The sequence below is a fragment of the Triticum aestivum genome, chromosome 1D (genome assembly GCF_018294505.1).
Source record: "Triticum aestivum cultivar Chinese Spring chromosome 1D, IWGSC CS RefSeq v2.1, whole genome shotgun sequence".
NCBI lineage: Eukaryota > Viridiplantae > Streptophyta > Magnoliopsida > Poales > Poaceae > Triticum > Triticum aestivum.
Genome location: NC_057796.1, coordinates 318,309,703 through 318,327,387, shown reverse-complemented (window position 1 = coordinate 318,327,387; position 17,685 = coordinate 318,309,703). Strand labels below are relative to the sequence as shown.

The 17,685-nt window shown below is 46.3% G+C and overlaps 3 protein-coding genes across 3 annotated transcripts; 1 reads left to right on the top strand and 2 right to left on the bottom strand.

Moving 5' to 3' along the window:
• Positions 1–3,779: 3,779 nt before the first annotated feature.
• LOC123181742 (nicotinamide adenine dinucleotide transporter 1, chloroplastic) lies at positions 3,780–8,426 on the top strand. The gene is made up of 9 exons (XM_044594073.1): positions 3,780–4,230; positions 4,338–4,433; positions 6,433–6,539; positions 6,634–6,682; positions 6,786–6,895; positions 7,208–7,305; positions 7,415–7,503; positions 7,632–7,726; positions 7,853–8,426. Exons 1-9 carry the CDS (start codon positions 4,095–4,097, stop codon positions 8,102–8,104), a joined length of 1,032 nt encoding a protein of 343 aa, XP_044450008.1. The 5' UTR covers positions 3,780–4,094; the 3' UTR covers positions 8,105–8,426.
• Positions 8,427–9,169: 743 nt separating this feature from the next.
• On the bottom strand, positions 9,170–11,802 carry LOC123181743 (uncharacterized). Its single transcript, XM_044594074.1, has 3 exons — positions 10,820–11,802; positions 10,664–10,719; positions 9,170–10,379 (listed from the first exon to the last, which is right to left on the bottom strand). Exons 1-3 carry the CDS (start codon positions 10,971–10,973, stop codon positions 9,930–9,932), a joined length of 660 nt encoding a protein of 219 aa, XP_044450009.1. The 5' UTR covers positions 10,974–11,802; the 3' UTR covers positions 9,170–9,929.
• Positions 11,803–12,216: 414 nt separating this feature from the next.
• Positions 12,217–15,160, bottom strand: LOC123181741 (pentatricopeptide repeat-containing protein At1g80880, mitochondrial). Its single transcript, XM_044594071.1, has 2 exons — positions 14,562–15,160; positions 12,217–13,325 (listed from the first exon to the last, which is right to left on the bottom strand). Exons 1-2 carry the CDS (start codon positions 15,083–15,085, stop codon positions 12,296–12,298), a joined length of 1,554 nt encoding a protein of 517 aa, XP_044450006.1. The 5' UTR covers positions 15,086–15,160; the 3' UTR covers positions 12,217–12,295.
• Between the last annotated feature and the right edge of the window lie 2,525 nt (positions 15,161–17,685).

The following is a 17,685-nucleotide window of genomic DNA, read 5'->3' as shown; positions in this document are numbered from 1 at the left end:
TGCGGTGATGAATTCCGGCGAGTTTAGGGCGAATTCCGGCAAACTCCACGGTGGCATGTTTGCTCTGACGAGATTTGACCGGTATACGGGCCCCCCTAGATTCGGCCTTCCAACCTCCAAACATAAGGGTTTCGGGTGTGCATTTTCGGTGACCCTTAAAAATTTTACGGGTTGGGCCACTTTTTACGGTTTTTGTTCTGGACACTTTTTTCAACCAAAACTGTAAAACGTAAAAATTATAAGGGTTTGACCACTTATACGGGTCTGCTAGAGATGCTCTAATCTCCATCACGAACCTCAAGATCCACCGCTGGTGCCTGATCTGCCAGGCCAGCTTCCTCTCGGTTGTGGCTTCTGCAGCGCAACAACGGCTTCCTCTTGGTTTGGTCCTGCTGCTCCGGCGTGCACCTATCCAGAGCTGGGCGAAGATGAGCGCGACCGGCGGTGTCAAAGTCAAGGATGCTTGCAGTGGACTATGGTTGACAACCAGGGGCGGAGCTAGGAGTGGGCCAAGCCCCAGGCCCATGCTGCTACAGTACCAAAATATGCTATAGTTAACGAAGTAAGTTTTCCCCACGCCCACGCCCCAGGCCCCCCCCCCGGCCCGGGTCCTGGATCCGTCACTGTTGACAACCACGAGGTGGACTGCTGAGGATGAGGGTCCTTCTTGCTCCCACTCTCCTCCGCCAAGGAGGTGAACAATGAAATTGAGAAAAATAGAAAAACCAAATTCAGAATTTGATTTTTTTACAACAAACATTACTTGGTTTCTGTCCGCATGCAATTTTTCGTGATAAAATCACAATCGTGCATGGCCGCGCAAAAATAACAAAATATGCAGATCAAAATGTTTTCAAAGATAGTCTTTTCGGAGCATCAATTTTTCTGTAGAGCAGTAGGAATGTTATTTTTTTCACGGAAATTTGCACATATATAGAATAGCCGACAATTTTTGTTGCATAAAAGGTATTTTTTAATTGGCTTTTTAATTTTACTTTTCATGAGAGTGCATTTAAGCTCGGGAGCAGAAACTCCACGTCGCGTAGAAATAGTTTTTTCAGATGGAAAAGTTACTGCATTGTATTTTTCTTTTCAAGAACATGCAAAAGCACTGCATGTCTTTTCCATCAAAAAAGAGAGCATGAAACAAGTTCCATCACATGGAAGGATCATCACAAACGACATCCTCGCTCCATACCGTAACTGTATATGTCAAGCTTCTTTTTGCTAACGTAGCTAGCTTTTTTACGAGAAGGATTAGATCTATAATAAAATTTATTGAAAGTACAAAACATCTCAAACATAATAAAAATACCACTACCGCTGCCAGAGAGAGCCGGAGTCGGTCTGACCTTATCGATGACAGCCGGAAAGTCTTTGTGCAAGTGCCCTTAAGGACCAGCAGCCCGGGCAGCAGTTGTCGCCGTTGAATCGATATATCACCATTGTGTACGCATAACGAGAAATCCTAACCTCGTCGCCCCGAGGAGCTGGCAGTGATCTATGCTGACGAGCTTGATGAGGATCGGAGCCCGCAAAACTAACTCGAAGAAGAAGCGCCGCCATTCGTCTAAACGTCGGCCCAGCGAGGACTAGAACCCTACTTATCTACTAGCCGGATCCGAGGAACCAGAAATCCCTCCCCGCCATCGGCTGCCGGAGAGACGGGCGGAGGGGAGGCGATTCCACGGACTAGCCGGTGAACATAATAGCCGCCAAGAGAAAAAAACAAGTGGCTTGTGTGAGTTATGATTTCTTCTACGATTTCGTCTAAAAAAATTAATGAATGAGAGGCATGACTTTGTTTTGTTTGCTTGGCGTGATGAAATGTGCCGATAAGAGCAACTCCAAAGGGCCGACTCATTTCGTCCGCCTACATCCGTTTGGGTCGGCGTGAATAAAAGTGGCGGCCCAACGCGCCGACCCAAACCCAAATCACGTCCGCGTCGCGTCCGCGCCGACGCATTTGCGGCCCAAATTTGCGCCCCAAATGCGTCGGCACGGACGCCGAACGGACGCTTCGCGCGCCTTCTCGCTATCCGCCGCGTTCCCACATGGCGGCCGTCCAACTACCCGCTGCCCACGCGGTCAGCTTAATTTATGACGACGGGCCCACGCGTCAGCGACGAAGCTCGTCCTTTTTTAAGCCGACCGTGCGGCGGGGCCGTCCTCATCCAAACTCGTCGTCCACATCTGCCATCCATTGCTCCCTCGTCGCCGGCAAACCCTAGCCACCACAACCACAACGAGATGGGCCTCTTCTCCGGCGCCAGCGGCAGCAAGGCCAAGGGCAAGTCCCCCGCCACCCCTTTTCCCTCAGAGTTCCTCCTACCTCCGTCGGCGCCGGCGCCTCGCCGGCAGAGGCAGCGCGTGAACGTGCCAGTGCAGCAGGCGGAGTGGCACTGGCAGCACCGCCAGCCTCTGCCGTATCCCGACGTGACGCTGCCGCACGACTGGCATCTGGATCCAGATAGGATCCCAGTGCCGGCGGCGCCGCGAACGGCTCGTGCTCACGCGGAGGAGGTGCGGCGCCGGCGGTCGCTGCTGACGCCGGAGCAGCGCTGCGACCCCGCCTACGCAACCGACTCGCCCAACTGGCGAGGTGGTTCGCCTTCGAGCATGAGGAGGCGAGGCGACGGGGCGTGCGCGAGGTCGGCCGGAGGTCGCCGCCACCGGCGCTCGTCGTCCGCGAGGAGGACCAGGCGGCGGAGGACGCCTACCAGGCGGCCCTTGCGGCCGTCTACCGGGAGAGCGAGGAGGACGATTGGCGCAGAGCGGAGGCGGCGGAGGCGGAAGAGGAGGCTCGGTACGAGGCGGCAATGGCGCAGGCCCTTGCCCTCTCCGCGGCGGGCGACAGCGTGGTGCCGCCGGTACCAACTTCTGTTTTGTCTGCCGGATTGGATGAAAGTCATGAAACTTGCCTAACATATGGACTTTTTTGGATAGGGAGCATATGCAGATTGATAAGCATGAATATACCCGGCAAAGGAAAAAAAAAAGGATAAGCATGGAGAGCAGGTGCTTCTTTTCTCCCCCCCTATCGATGGGCATCAAAGGAAAAGGCTAGCGTAGAACCAAAATGTTTGTGTGGCCCGAGGGAGGCGGCGCGAGGTCCCACGAACCCATCAGGGCCGTCCGGTCAGTCCCGGCTCTCCGCGACCGATGGGCAGCATTGCGCCACGCCACCAGTAAGCGGCGACCGGACATCGCCGTGGACCCAGCCGCCGGCAACGCTTAGCTACCACATGCGCGTCCGCTGTCCATGGCACAGGGCCATTGCTACGCTGGGCCCATAAGACGGTGACGTGGCAGCGGATGGGTTTGAATGGGAGACGTGGCCTTGTCTCGCGAAAAGCCGAAGCAGCACAGGAGTAAACGAACAAGTTCTCTGAAAATAAAAATATTACTAACAAGCGAACAAGTTTCACTAAAAAAATGGTTAAACGAACAAGTGCTACACGGGACGTACACGATTGTTCCCAAAAATGCGGGGCTAGTACCAATGACACTTGGGTCCCGCCACACACGCAGCCATTTGAGTCCGTATGGGCCCGCGGGCCAGCCACAGCAGCGGCACGTGCCCGCCGGCGGCGAGAATCCAGAGCAACGTGTTCATGCAAGGAAAGAACCAACCCCGTCCATTCGAGTAGTACATGACATGCGGGCCCGAACGAATAACCTAGGCCCACTCGTCAGTGTGTGAGGACCTCGCTTACGGGCCCCGCTCCACCCACTGGGGCCCGCCCGGCCCGGGGCATGTTCACCTCCGCCTCGCCTCGCCTCGCCTGCAGGAGGGAGGAGGATATCATACGAGAAGCGCAAGCGGACGAGCAGCGGAGGAAGGAATAGAGCAGCTTACGAATTCCCCGTCCCTCCCTGCGCCCATCCCCGCTCCCGCTCCCGCTGCCCAGATCCCAAACCACAACCCTAGGCGCCACCTCCGCCCCCGCCCGCCCCGCCCGCCCCGCCCGCCGGCGACCCCGCCGCTGATGTGATCAGGCCAGGCGCCGCCGTCGTTGACGCTCTAGCGCCGCGCTTCTGTTGCCTCAGGGGGAGGCCCCGCACCGCTGGCGCAGATCGGGGAGGCGCGCGACATGCCGGGGGACGTCGCGACCTCGCCGGTGACGGCGTCGGGGCCGCCGGCAGCCGCGTCCTCTTCGCACCACCACCACCATCCCGCCACCTCCGCCCGCAGCGCCCTCTCCAACGCCGTCGCGGGCGCCTCCGCCGGTAATTTGTGGCGACAGCTCTCTCCATTTCGGTCTAGTGTGTTGTTCGGCTTGGGGGTGTATTCGTATGTGTGGGAAGTAATTGCTGGATTTGGGGCTTGTGCGCAGGTGTGATAGCGGCGACCTTCGTGTGCCCGCTCGATGTGATCAAGACGAGGTTCCAGGTGCACGGCTGGCCCAAGCTAGCCCCTGGCACAGCTGGAGGTGAGCATTTCTTCGGATGAACTATTGCAGTTTTTGCTTCAGTTTACGGCCATAGTGTTAGAACACTACATGAACCCACTTTCAGTACAAAGTTTTGATGCTGGGCTTGAATGCATCCACTGGTGAGAGCAGAGTGTCTGCATGGAGGGGATGTCGTGTAGTATTAGTTTGTGGTGTCTTTTCACAGTCCAAAAGTTAGGGAGTTGAGAGAGAATCCTTTTCAGCAATAGAATACACATCTGACTGTAAATGTTATAATGGTTTGAATCGCTTGTTGGATCAGTTATGTCATCCTCGGCCTTCTTACAGGTTCGTGTCTTGCGTAATCGTCACTTATTAGAATTACTTGAATCATATGGGAGGCATCATCTGGTGATCTGAGATTGCGTGACCTATGAAATCTTGCATGTTGAGTGGAAAGGGATATGCATAATGCATGCATTTGTTCTTGCATGTGAAAAGCATGGAGAACACGCACGAACAACCAGCTGTAATGTGGCCATTATCTGCTGATAGATTGCTTTAGTGCTGAATATGTTTGTGGTAGTATTCAGTGATTGCCAGGTAAAACAAATGCTTGGGAGATCAATCTAGGCTTAGCTGTCCTACCCCGACCTCTTTTCCAATCTCCCACGATTTCGTTGCGCAATCCTTCAATGTCATCTAGTTTCTTTTTTCTCTCATGAGTCACGAATCTACTGCCAATCTGGTTGCGCTTTGCCCCTTAATAAGTCTTCTCATTAGGGATTAAGGAAGATCTCACTAGCAAATAAGTTTAAATTCCAGTATTACTTTGATTTTGAACAATACTGAAGAACACAACAATTTCTTGTCCTGTAAGCAGTGGACTTCGAAGTCTTTCTGACAAAATGGAACAACATGTTCTAGACACCATCTGCCAAAAAATATAAGTTGTTTGCTAAAGGAGACCTGAAGGATTGGAGTATCACCAAAGAACTAGCTATGGACAGGGGTGCGTGGAAGCTTGCTATCCATGTGCCAGAGCCATGAGTGGTCGTGAGATCTTATGGGTTTCACCTCTAGCCTACCCCAACTTGTTTGGGACTAAAGGCTTTGTTGTTGTTGTTGTTTTGCTAAAAGTGAAATAAGGAAAGAATGTAAATAATAGCAATTGAAGAGACCACGCTGCCATCTGCCCTCTTCAGTAGAATCAGTTGAAAATGTCTCCTCTGAGGGTTTGGATGAGCAGAAGGTTCAAAGATGCAGCTAATTACAGGAGAATATCGTGAAAGAAGAATGGTGAAGGCTGCATTATCGGAAAACATCTGGACGCGTAAGAACATGAAAGATGGTCTGTGGGGTGGCTGAGTGGGTGTAACTGATCTCATCTACGTGTTTTTGTGCAATGTGTGGAGTTCCTTTGCACGGTTGCACCTAGTTACACTGTATGCTCCCATTCCACACCCAATATGTATTGGCTATTTTTCTTGGCAGCACCTTCTAAAAATATGTATTGGTTATTTTAGATGGGAATAAGTTATCTATGAACCTTAGTTGTGCACAGAACACTAGAGCGTAATAATATTTCTAAGCCTGATGTTCCAGGGATTATTAGAGATGTGCTGAGCTTACAATTACATTTTAGAACTTATGCTCATGCATGTGGTGAATGGAAATAAAATAAAATGTTTTTCACTTCAAGTACGCTGCGGTGATGCTTTTGGGCATAGCTTTGCCCAATGATACTCCAGGAGAAAGCCATCAGCAAATCCCATGCATGTGGAGAAAGTGATGTGTGCATGGATGATGTCCATTCTTAATGCTCATTGCTATTGACTTTGCATCTAGAAATCTGATTATTAGCACACTTCATGTGTATACAAATGTGTGCTGGGCTTCCATTAGACCGTTACGTCCTGTTGTACCAACATATTGTTATTGCTTATATTTTAGGATGGCTTAGAAAGCTGAGGTTTATTACATCATCAGTTCTCTCTTCTATCTTTTTTGACAGGATTCTCTGTTATATATTGACTAGGTAGTGTCATCATTGGGAGCTTAGAACAGATTGCTAGACGGGAAGGCTTTCGGGGATTGTATCGTGGTCTTTCCCCGACTATTCTGGCGCTTTTGCCTAACTGGGCAGTGAGTATTTGCCCCTATCTTTTCTAACAACAATCACTGTTATGTTTTTCTTCCATGCTGTTGTAGAGCTAACTGTTCCTGTATGAATGGGCAGGTCTACTTTACTGTATACGAGCAGCTTAAAAGCATGCTTGCTTCCAGCGGTTAGTGCTTTAACCTTCCAATGGTATTGTTTTGTGATGTTGTAACCTTCCATAGGATCATGTCATATCAGTTCTCAAGTCATACCTTACATTAATATTGTAGAAGGAAGCCATCAACTCTCTCTAGGGGCAAATGTTATGGCTGCATCATGTGCTGGAGCTGCAACTACAATAGCAACAAATCCACTTTGGGTTGTCAAGACAAGATTTCAGGTATGATATGATTCATGCCTTGTCCTGAGCAGTATTAGAGATGATACAACATAACTGTAGTTAGAAATTTCTGTTCCTGAAATACTTCATTCGCCAATGAGTATGCGATTGTTCAAAATGTCTGGGCAATTTTGTACGTAATTAGATACATCCAGCTTGCAAGGGAACCATCTTTAGCTAGCATGCTTTTGAATATGGTAAACTTTTCGGGTCTCTTGTATTCAGTGGTCATACCTAGCATTATTCCAAGAAATATGATCCCAGTAGATACCAGGATTCCTGTCAACAACAGCTTTATGTTTTGTTTTGTAGACCCAAGGAGTAAGAGCTGGTGCGACGATCCCATACAAAGGCACGGTTGCTGCATTGACGAGAATAGCACATGAGGAAGGCATCCGTGGACTATACAGGTAACTTTTGACGGAATGATGGAAACCTATTGTGAACAACTTTTAGCCATGCTGGTGACTCAAGATTTCTATGTTTTGATATGCTTGCTGATTTTTTATATTCCAAAAGTGGACTCGTCCCTGCCTTGGCTGGTATCACTCATGTTGCCATTCAGTTCCCTGTATACGAGAAGATAAAAGCTTACCTGGCTGAGCGAGGTATTACTCTCAGCAAATGTTTTTCCACAGAGAAATGTTTCTGGATGATCATGGCTGCTAAATTTGTAGAGGCCATATTGGATGGCCTGCTTAGTAGCTCTGCGTATGACAGCATCTTGTTTTCACAGATAACACTACCGTTGAAGCATTAAGCTTTGGTGACGTCGCTGTTGCTTCATCTCTGGCAAAACTAGCTGCGTCAACCTTAACATATCCTCATGAGGTATTAAGTCAATCCTCTGCAATTATGATCTACTCTACTCTTGTTACTTGTTAAATGAATATACTCTCAATATTCTTAGTTTGGTTATATATCTCAGACTATTTTCACTCCTGATAATAATTACAGGTTGTTCGATCAAGGTTGCAAGAGCAAGGAGCACACTCCGAGGCGAGATACAGAGGGGTAATAGACTGTGTTAGAAAGGTTTATCATGCAGAGGGTGTAGCTGGGTTCTACCGTGGATGCGCCACAAATCTGTTGCGGACAACTCCTGCTGCAGTTATAACATTCACCAGCTTCGAGATGATTCACAGGTTCCTTCTCAATCTAGGCCCGCCTGAACCTGAACAACACCATCCCCATCCGTTGAAGCATTGACTGTACCATTCCTGTGTCCTATCCCTGCTGTCATCTGACAAGTTGAAATCCGCTTACTATCAAACGACACCATTTACCTTGAGGGGCTCTCACAACAGAGATTTTGGTATCGCAACAAGTAGCTGTCATTCAAAGCTCAAACCATAGTGTAGGACAGGAATTAGTACTTGTGTATGAATTAGTCTTGATAGCACGCAGTGTGGAGGTATACGGGGTGTGGGGGAACAGTGATATTGGTCGGTGTGTTGTCTGATGATGATGAAAAGAAAAGAATTTTATTGTTGGTACATGAATAATTGCCCTAACCTTTTTTACTTCGGGAGATCTGTGATCTTGTACATTATCTTGGAGCACTTTACTGGATTTGGTGCTACTTATGGTTCTTGAAATTTCGAGCTCAACCAGGAGAAGGTTTAAACTGGTTGACATATCTGGTGCATATGTGGAGTTAGTGTAAAATTTCCCTTTTCACCAACTTAGAAGTATCCAAATGACTAAACAGAAATTGGTTGGTATGTTTTATGCTTGCTGAAATAGTATATTGTTTGGGCACCATCTCAGCAAGTGATTGTCTATTTTTGCGCTCTGAAAATAGAATTGAAATTTATAACGTCATTTTTGCGGAGATTTAGATCATCTTGCCCGCATCCGTTAATTGTTTTGAAAATCTTTAGAAACTCTGAAGTTAAGTGCAAATGGTACATCTTCATATAAGCTGCTTACCATTTAAGTGCACCTTACCTGAGTTTTGCTGTTCTGTTTGGGCGTTTTCTGTTCTGGTGGTGGAATAAAGAAAGTGTTTGGTGCATCTTTATCTGAATTTTGCTGTTCTAGAAAATGGGGGGATGGGAAAACAACCTATAAGAATTTGGTAGCACCATCTCTATGATCTAAAATGGTTTCTACGGGAAATACTCTGTATCATCTTTTTCTTGTGAAATTTCTATAGGGCCGTAGCTGTGCTCATGTGTAGAGGTCCAATTGGTTGTAAGCAATATTTAGCCTCTTTTTTTTAGTGAGAAAGCAATATTAGCCCTGTTTGAGTTGGTCCGCGCATATGGTTGATGTTTCTGCGCTCCAGTAGGAAAATGAATCTTTGTTTTTAAAAACAATTAGATGGACCTAAAGGTGTTTTGATTGTATGATTTGCTTTAAAGGTACCTGTAGGATGCGAAAACTATCTTCATATTTAGAGGATTTTCCTTCCTTTTGCTTCTCAGTAACAAGCATGTACACGTTGAATATTAATTCTACTACCTCTGTAACTTTTTATAAGATGTTTTTAGAGTCCACAGATTGACAGTGTCAAAACACGTCTTATATTAAGTTATATAGAGGGAGTACTTTTTAGTGAAGCCTCCAAAGTCTAAACACACTTTGCTGCAAATTCTTGCGGCACGTCTGTTCAGCATTCTTTTCTCTCTTTTTTTTTCTTTTTTTTTGCGAGGGTCTGTTCAGCATTCCACATGTAGCTCTAGCATTTTCGTTCTACACGTGATGGCATTCCAATTCTGTTTTCTCCTACTCTTGAGTGAATTGAACTATATCCTGTCAAATTCTCTCGTCAGGAAAAGGGCTTGGTGCAAATGAACATTTTTGGAGGATTTTTGTTTGCTAGGTAAATCTCAGTCATGGAGATATCCTTGTTTTTAAGATCAAAGTAAGTACTCTTTTTTTAGTTATTCCTTGCCCTGTGAGAGAATACCATGCGCAGGTGCATCGTGCAAAAATAAGAAGGGAGAATTACAATATGCGGATCATGGGATAAAACTCAACCTGAAACCAAAATCATTACAAATACAGTACATCGTAAGATCACCATCGCTCATGCGGCAAGAAGCAGCGCCGACGCGGAGACAAGGAGGAAGGCGAGGAGGAGCGTCTGCACCGCGCCGCCGCCGGTGGCGCCGGAGCAGTAGTTGCCGAACGCGCCGCCCGGGTACTCGTACCGCCGGTCGCCGCCTTCCTCGCCGTAGCCGAGCGCGCCGTGGTAGCCGTACCCGTACTCGTCGCCGCACTCCCTGCGCTCACGTATGTCGAAGGTTCCTCTCTCCGGCGTGTAGCTGCAGCCGCTGCCGAGCGCCTGCTTCACGGCCAGCAGCGAGGCGCCGTTGGAGAACCTGAAGCCGTCGTGGGCGACCTCCTCCACGCAGCGCAGCGCCATCTCCGTCTCGGCGAGGCAGGCCCCGCCGCAGTACTCGTCCACGCTCTCCCGCCCCACGTGGAACGCCCCCTCCACGCCCAGCCGGAGCTCCTCCGCGCACTCGTTGTACACCTTCAAAGTTTTCGGCCCACAGGCAGTTTCAAACACCATATATGTACGTACGTCGTCACTTTCACAAACACATATGTCTAAGGTGTGGCTAGATCTCAATCGATCAAGACTTAACCAGTCAAATGACACAACATATAAAAAGGAAGAAATAAAAAAATTAAAAGGAAATTTTACACGGATCTCCACGTAAGGTCTCACGAATATAGCATGAACTGCGACTACGTTAAATCTCAGTCGACTGAGATTTAGTAACCCCGGTATGTTTGCGCTTCGAGATGACTTACATTGTGGTCGTCGAAGCAGTGGCATGCCCTCTCGAAAATCTCCAGGGTAACTTTGCCTGCAACAATCAACGGAAGAAAGGAGGTCCAGATCAAGTGGGAGTTTGATCTAAATTTCCCGAGAAAATGAAACAAGAAATGAATTAGATGTATACTTACTGGAGAAGCAGCCTGGGAGCAAGATGCAAATGGCAACAGCCAGGGCTAAGCAGACACTGCTTCGAGAGGGGTGAGATGCTGCCATTGTAATACACGGGCTAACAGTTGAGCAGATGTGTTTTACGCCAGTGCCGTCGTATCTGATCGTTTTCATCCGGGGCGGTTGATTGACTATATATACGGGTTTAATTTCTTGCCCGTCTGAGCAGAGAACGTTCCCTGCCTTGCCCTACCATTACTCCAATGGACGGTCAATTGCTCACTCTTTGCTAAGTTTGCCCACAAGAAATGCTCACGGTCCAACTTTCTGCAAAGATTTTTTTTTTGCGAAGATCTGAAAAGAAATTCTGACACTTGAAGTCTGACCTAGGCGGCGCTGGTGGCATAACACGGAATAACATCAACACAGAATCTGTAAATTCTCTTATCCTTGTTATAAAGAGAGAGAGAGAGAGAGAGAGAGAGAGAGAGAGAGAGAGAGAGAGAGAGAGAGAGAGAGATTGGTATATGTCAAGAGTTCGTGAGAATATTTCGACTCCTCTAGGTGCACTTTCGTAAGGTGTGCACCACCAACAGTTTCTATCAGAAAAGCACTTCACCGGCATCAAGTTTCATCTCAGCTTTTGATATGCGCCGGAGGAAAAACAACAGGTCCATGCGTAACAAGTCTGCATTTGATATTGCTACTCTAATCTGACCTCCTCTCTCTGCAGGACTCCCAACTTTTGCCAATTCTGCCCGCCGGGCAAACCAATCTTTGTCCAAGTGCTGTCTTGCACGATAACATTTTTTCACTTGTTACGCCAGCTTCTCTAGGTGCTGTGTAACTTTTGCCGATTCTGTAGCCAACCACTGCCAATATCCAAAAGCCTACTTGCTCATCTCGTAAAACGTATGCTTTTCATGTGATCAACTTAATCTTCGCAAAATAACAAAATTGTATCAAATCACTAAACGGCTCTGCCTATTTTTTATCGATTTATTTACTTGATCGCTATAATCAAGGACCCTCTAACAGGATTTCTTACATGGGAAGAAAATCCCAGCTCCTCTGCCTACTGCAATACCTGTAATTCTGAGAAGGCATAGATATGAAATGATTACACATTATAACATGTTTAAAACACACAACAATAAGAACCATAACCCATGGCTATCATAGGTCTTTTTGAAGCTACACCATGTACATGGGACATGGAAACATCCCTCAAAGGCAAATCATTTCAGAAGAAGCAACTCGGGCGAGAACTTTAGCGGTTTCATGTTTGTTACTCCCTCCGTTCCATAATATAAGAGTGTTTTTGACACTAGTGTGTGTAAAAAACACTCTTATATTATGGGACGGAGGGAGTAGTTAGGAGGATTCAGGAGAAACTTGCTAACTGAACACACATACCTCACAGTCACATTTGTTTGCATTTACCTTTTTGTCGTACAAAAGAAGCACCAGAAGCGTGCTTAACAGTGACACATGTATTACGGAATTCTTGTCCGTCTTGTAGAATGTTTGCTATGCTGTGGAATAAGATTGTATTTGCCTGCTCCTCTCCAATGGTCTCTGTTGGCCAATAGAAAAGTTCTGAATTCCTTATCAAGTATTGGGTCCGAAGCAAAACCATTTGCCTTCATTTCATCATAATACTCTAAAGCTCGTGGTATGCATCCATGTTTAACCAAACCTTGGACCACTGCCATGTAGTGTGCATAACCAGGCCTAATGTCGTATCTTCGCATTTCAGTCCACACCCTCAGAGCATTCCCAGACTCATTCAATTGGATAAACTTATCAATGAGCATGAGAAATGTGTCGCTGTTAGGGCCACAGCCATCTTCTTTCATTTTCTTCAGTAGCTGCAGTGTTTCGTCAATGCCTTCCTGTTTCAAAAATGCATGGTACGTCGAAATGGTTGGAACAATGCCTTTCATTGTCATGTCTTCCATTACCTCTCGTGCTTCCTCAAGCTTGCAACTTTCACAAAGTGGAACTATAATACTGTTGTATGTTTCAACATCCGGTTGGAGACCTTCATCCACAATTTTACTGAGAACATTTCTTGCATCCTTCATGCAATTCTCTCTTGTCAGAACATAAATAAGTTGGTTATAGACACCAATACCAGGAGTCCAACCCCTCTTCTTCATCTCATCGTAAACCCTCAGAGTATCAAAAAGGTTCCCTACCTTTGAGAAACAACAGACCATGAGAGCATAAGATGTACCATCAGGAGTAATGCAGCAATTTGACATTTCTCGCCAAACCCTCTTTACTTCGGCCACATCGGTGAAGATATTACACCAACCATCAAGTATTATATTGAAACCTTCGGCCGTGAGTGGGAAAAATTTCCTTCTTGCAAGAAGCAACTCTTCAGCATCTTCTATGTTTTTACTTCTGCAAAGAGCACGAAGAAGGGAATAGAATACAGTTTGGTCCACTTCCACTTTAAACCTCTCCATCACATCAAAGGTCTTGACTGCTTTCTTCACTTCATTGGCAGCTGCATACCTGAAATTTCATAAACAAATCCTTACAATGAAAGAAGCATGGCACACCAAAAGTAACAGTAACTAGTGTACTAAAATGGCAACGGCTTCTTTTCACTTTGGTCTTCACATTACAAAAGCAAAATACAGTTATGATGTCGAAAGTGATCGGATAATGTAAGAGGAGCCCCATAGCAGTGCTAGTAAATAGATTCAGATGTAGGGAATTATAAGTTCCATCCAACACATCAATTACACTAAAAGCGTGAATATAGGATTTATGACAGCAACAACACCACACTCAATAATCAAGATGCTAAGTTGAGCACTCCTGAAACTTCAAACATCAACACAACAAGTAACCGAACCAAAGTAAATTGAACCAAGCACTCACACAATACATGTCAATCATCACTCACTATACTATCATCATCACATGGCTAGAAGATTAGAATATCCTATGAAGACGAGTAATAAAGCTTCTTATGTCAACAACATTTTTACAAGCAGGCAATCACTTTTTTAGCTCTCAAAATAACTTAAGCACCTATAGCTCAAGCATCCACCCCCCTTCTATGACCACAATAGAAGCAATGCACATTGCATAACAAAATATGTCGAATGTCACAAAAGTTATTCAGCAGAATGTTGTGTTCACTGTTCACTCCTACAGTCATACTTTTCCCTTGTTTACCTGAAACCCAATCTAAAGCACTGGATCATTGCAGAAAACTCACCAGTGTGACCATCATCCTTTTCTTGTTCTCAGAATTATGTCTACTTCACTAACACACCAGTGTTTGTATCGGTGCAATGCAATTTTGCTATGATGTACGTATTTTATTGCAAATCTACTGAGATTTCTAGTAAAGTAAGCACCTCCTTTACTCTGTTGCTGGTTATATACCTAGTCCCTTGGCTCACATTCACTGCAATACCACTCCAAGAAACCAAACCAACTAAAACCAACCCACGGAAATGGGTTTACAAACATTATTATTAGGGGAATTTATGTCTTGTAATAATATGAGTCACTCACATTTGGTCTGGACCAAGCCGTTGATCAGACATCGAGTGGCAAATCCTTAAACCGCAATGCACGGAGACAAATTCTAAATTTTGCCTACATTATAGAGCCATAGCCAACGGAACAGAGTACTACAAGAGCACCATCATAAAGTACACTATGCTGGCCAAATGCTTGATTATACCTAATAATATCATAAAATGGTGACAGATCATGAGCATACGACCTTACCTCTCCATCAAGATGACCATGGCACGGCGGGTCAGCACCCCACGGCGCTGCATCCACCGCACGGCCGCCCACGCCAGGTCGAACCGCCCAGCCCTCCCCGCAGACCATATGGCCAGGTACCACGCCTCGGCCGGCAGGGACCCCGCCCCCTCAGCGCCGGACGTGGCGCTGCACTCGTCGCCCCAGAGAAGCGCGAGCGCTGCTGCCTCCGGGTCGCGGCGCAGTTCCCACACCGCGCGGACGAAGGAGGGAGGGGACGGCGATGGGCCAGAAGAGGAGGAAAGAAGGAGGGAGAGGGCGTCCTTCGGGGAAGACGCGGCGGAGGAGGCGTGGGAGATGCGACGGAGGAAGGAGGTGAGCTCGCCGTCGTCGTCGGGGGCAGGGGGGATAGGGTGAACGTACTCGAGGTCGCTTTGGTCGGAGGAGGAGTGGCTGGTGGAGAGGCTAACGTGGCGGGAGGGAAGCAGGGGGAAACGGTGGGGGAGGAGGTGGCGGCGGAGGGCGGCGGAGAGCGGCGGAGCCATGGGAGAGACCAGCGAGCGCTACGGGCGAGTCGCCTACAAGCGCGCCAACATGGGCCGTCGGCCCAGTAGGACGATCGGCCCGGTTTTTCCTGAGTTTTGTGCATTTCGTTTCGTGCGGTTTTCGTTGGTTATTACAGGGACCATGGTTGTGTTTCGATTTTTGTCTTTTCTGTTTTTTTCTGCTTCTTTTTAATATGCTTTTCTTCTTGTATTCATTTTTATCATGTTTATTTTTTACTCTTTCGAGTTTTTTATCTTTATATTTCCCTTTTTCTTTTCCTTGTTTTTCTTCTTTTCCCTTACTATTTTCTGGTTTTCTTTCTACTTCAAAGTTTCATGAAAAATCTCAGGAACATTTTATTTTATCTTTTACTTCTCTATTTTCCGTCTTTTCGCATTTCTTTCCCAGTCCTTTCCCGTTGTTGTCGCTTTGATTTTTGAAAACGCAGGGCGGCGCCGCCACGGTAGAGGCTACTATTCGGGATGGGAGCAGTGTATTGGGAAAGAAGTCCACATACTTTTTGAGGTTTTGCAAATCGACTACTTAACCCGTCAACTGTAAGGGCCTATTTGGACTGTAGGGATTTAAAAACGTAGAAATAGGGGGGGAAGCGTAGGGTTAAGATGTCATGTAATGTGAAAAAAATTACATTATATTCCGCAATATGTGCCTTTCATTAGTGCACAAGAATTTTAAAGGATTGATGAGATGGGGTAGAGAGAGATAGAATGAAAGTGACTTGGACTTCTTGGAGGAAAATTAAAATGAGGTTTGTGCTCATGTTGAGAATCCTATGGAGGGGGCGGGGGGATAGGAAATGATTCATAGAAATTTGGTGACTCCAATCCTATGATCCAAGGGTTTTCATAGTCACTTTTTTCTTAAGATTGAAACGGCCCAAAATTCTTACAATCCAAAGAGACACAAAAATCATGTATTTCGCCCCTCAATTTTACAAAACCGACAAATCGTCCCTAAAAGCTTGGAAGGTGGTTTTGGAGAGTGATCTATCCATGTGGCATCTCTCTCTCTCTCTCTCTCTCTCCACCCAACACCTTATGCATCAATGCCCGACCCCCCTCCGCCTCCGCCTCCCGCTCCTGCTCCTCCTCCCTACCCTGCATTGTTGAAATGAAACGAAAAACAGAATAGCGTGTTCTATAAACAAATTAACAAGTCAAGCAAACCAGAGTTGAACTTTACCTCCGCAAATAGGAGAAGGCAACAGAGAGCAGCACAACTATGAAACACAAGTGCATTATTCACGTATGAGTCAAGTAGGTGCGGAGAATGACACGTGTAAAAATGCTTGATGCGCTAGCTAGGCAGCAATGGCAATGGCCAGTTTTCAAATGATTCTGCGGAAATCCCATTGCGCCAGTCGCATGGAAACAATTTGAGACGTTCAAGTGCCACAATTTTTCTGAAAAGGAGGGGTAGCAGGAGCTCCACAACATTTCAAATTCATCATATCCGGGAATGTACCCACATAAAAGAAAAAAGAAAGAAAAAATAGTGAGGAGCAGCTTAACTTGCAGATGCAGTGCCTCTCAAACCCATGCAACAAAGGTAAAATCGGAACTACATACAGGCGAGGATTATTACATGCATGGAATACGTACAGCTAAATTAACTAACAAACTGGTTAATTAAACATGCTTAATTAAGCTTCTTGATAAATCAGTGTGAACATCAGCCGCTAATGTGGCGGTATGTGATTGTGCTATACTCTTGCGCACATCGCCGGCGGTGACGATCATTGGCGCTTCCACTGCACCAGCGGTGAAAGAACTCCATACCCCAACAAAAAACAAGGAGAAATTAATACTACTCCCTTCGTTCTTTTTGTAAGACGTTTTAGCCAGTCTAGTTTGAACTGTTTTGTGCATGTCTGGAATGTGTAAAACGTCTAATAAAATGGAACACATGAAGTACTATGTAAGCTACACACATGACTAGATTTTTTTTAGGGGTAAGGCCTAATTTTATTCCTCATAGTCCACATAGAGTGGGATAATGTTTACATCATGTGGTTGGCCAAATCACACATGACGCCCAAGGGATAAATTAAGAGCAAATCTAGCTAAACTATGAGCTTCTATGTTACTATCCCGGCCTTCAAAAATAAAACTACAAGAAAATGCAGTTGAGCAAGCTTTGATCTCGCTTATGATTGCTCCGTGTTTGCCATGAAAACCTTGAATAATATCCCGAACTATTTGTTTTGCATCTGATGCTACCACGAACTGATGTAGCAGGAGGTCTTCGGCTGCACAAAGTGCTGCCCTGCACGCCATCGCTTCGAGTATGACGCTCATGACTAGATTAAGTTGGGATCCGCGTCATGATATATGCACGATCAGGCCTAGGCCATGACAAAAGGTGTTGCGGCCTAGGGCCCATCTTAAATAAAGGCCCAATATATCCGCATACTTAAATAACATGCAAAAAACGATTTGCAGAACAAGAAATCAACATGGTCAGGGGGCAGATGCCCCCCTCCTTGGCGCACTTCACCACATTGTATTTGTTCAATAGTTATTTATAGTTGAGTGTATTATAATCATTATTTGCATCGTATAATCACATATAGACGGTG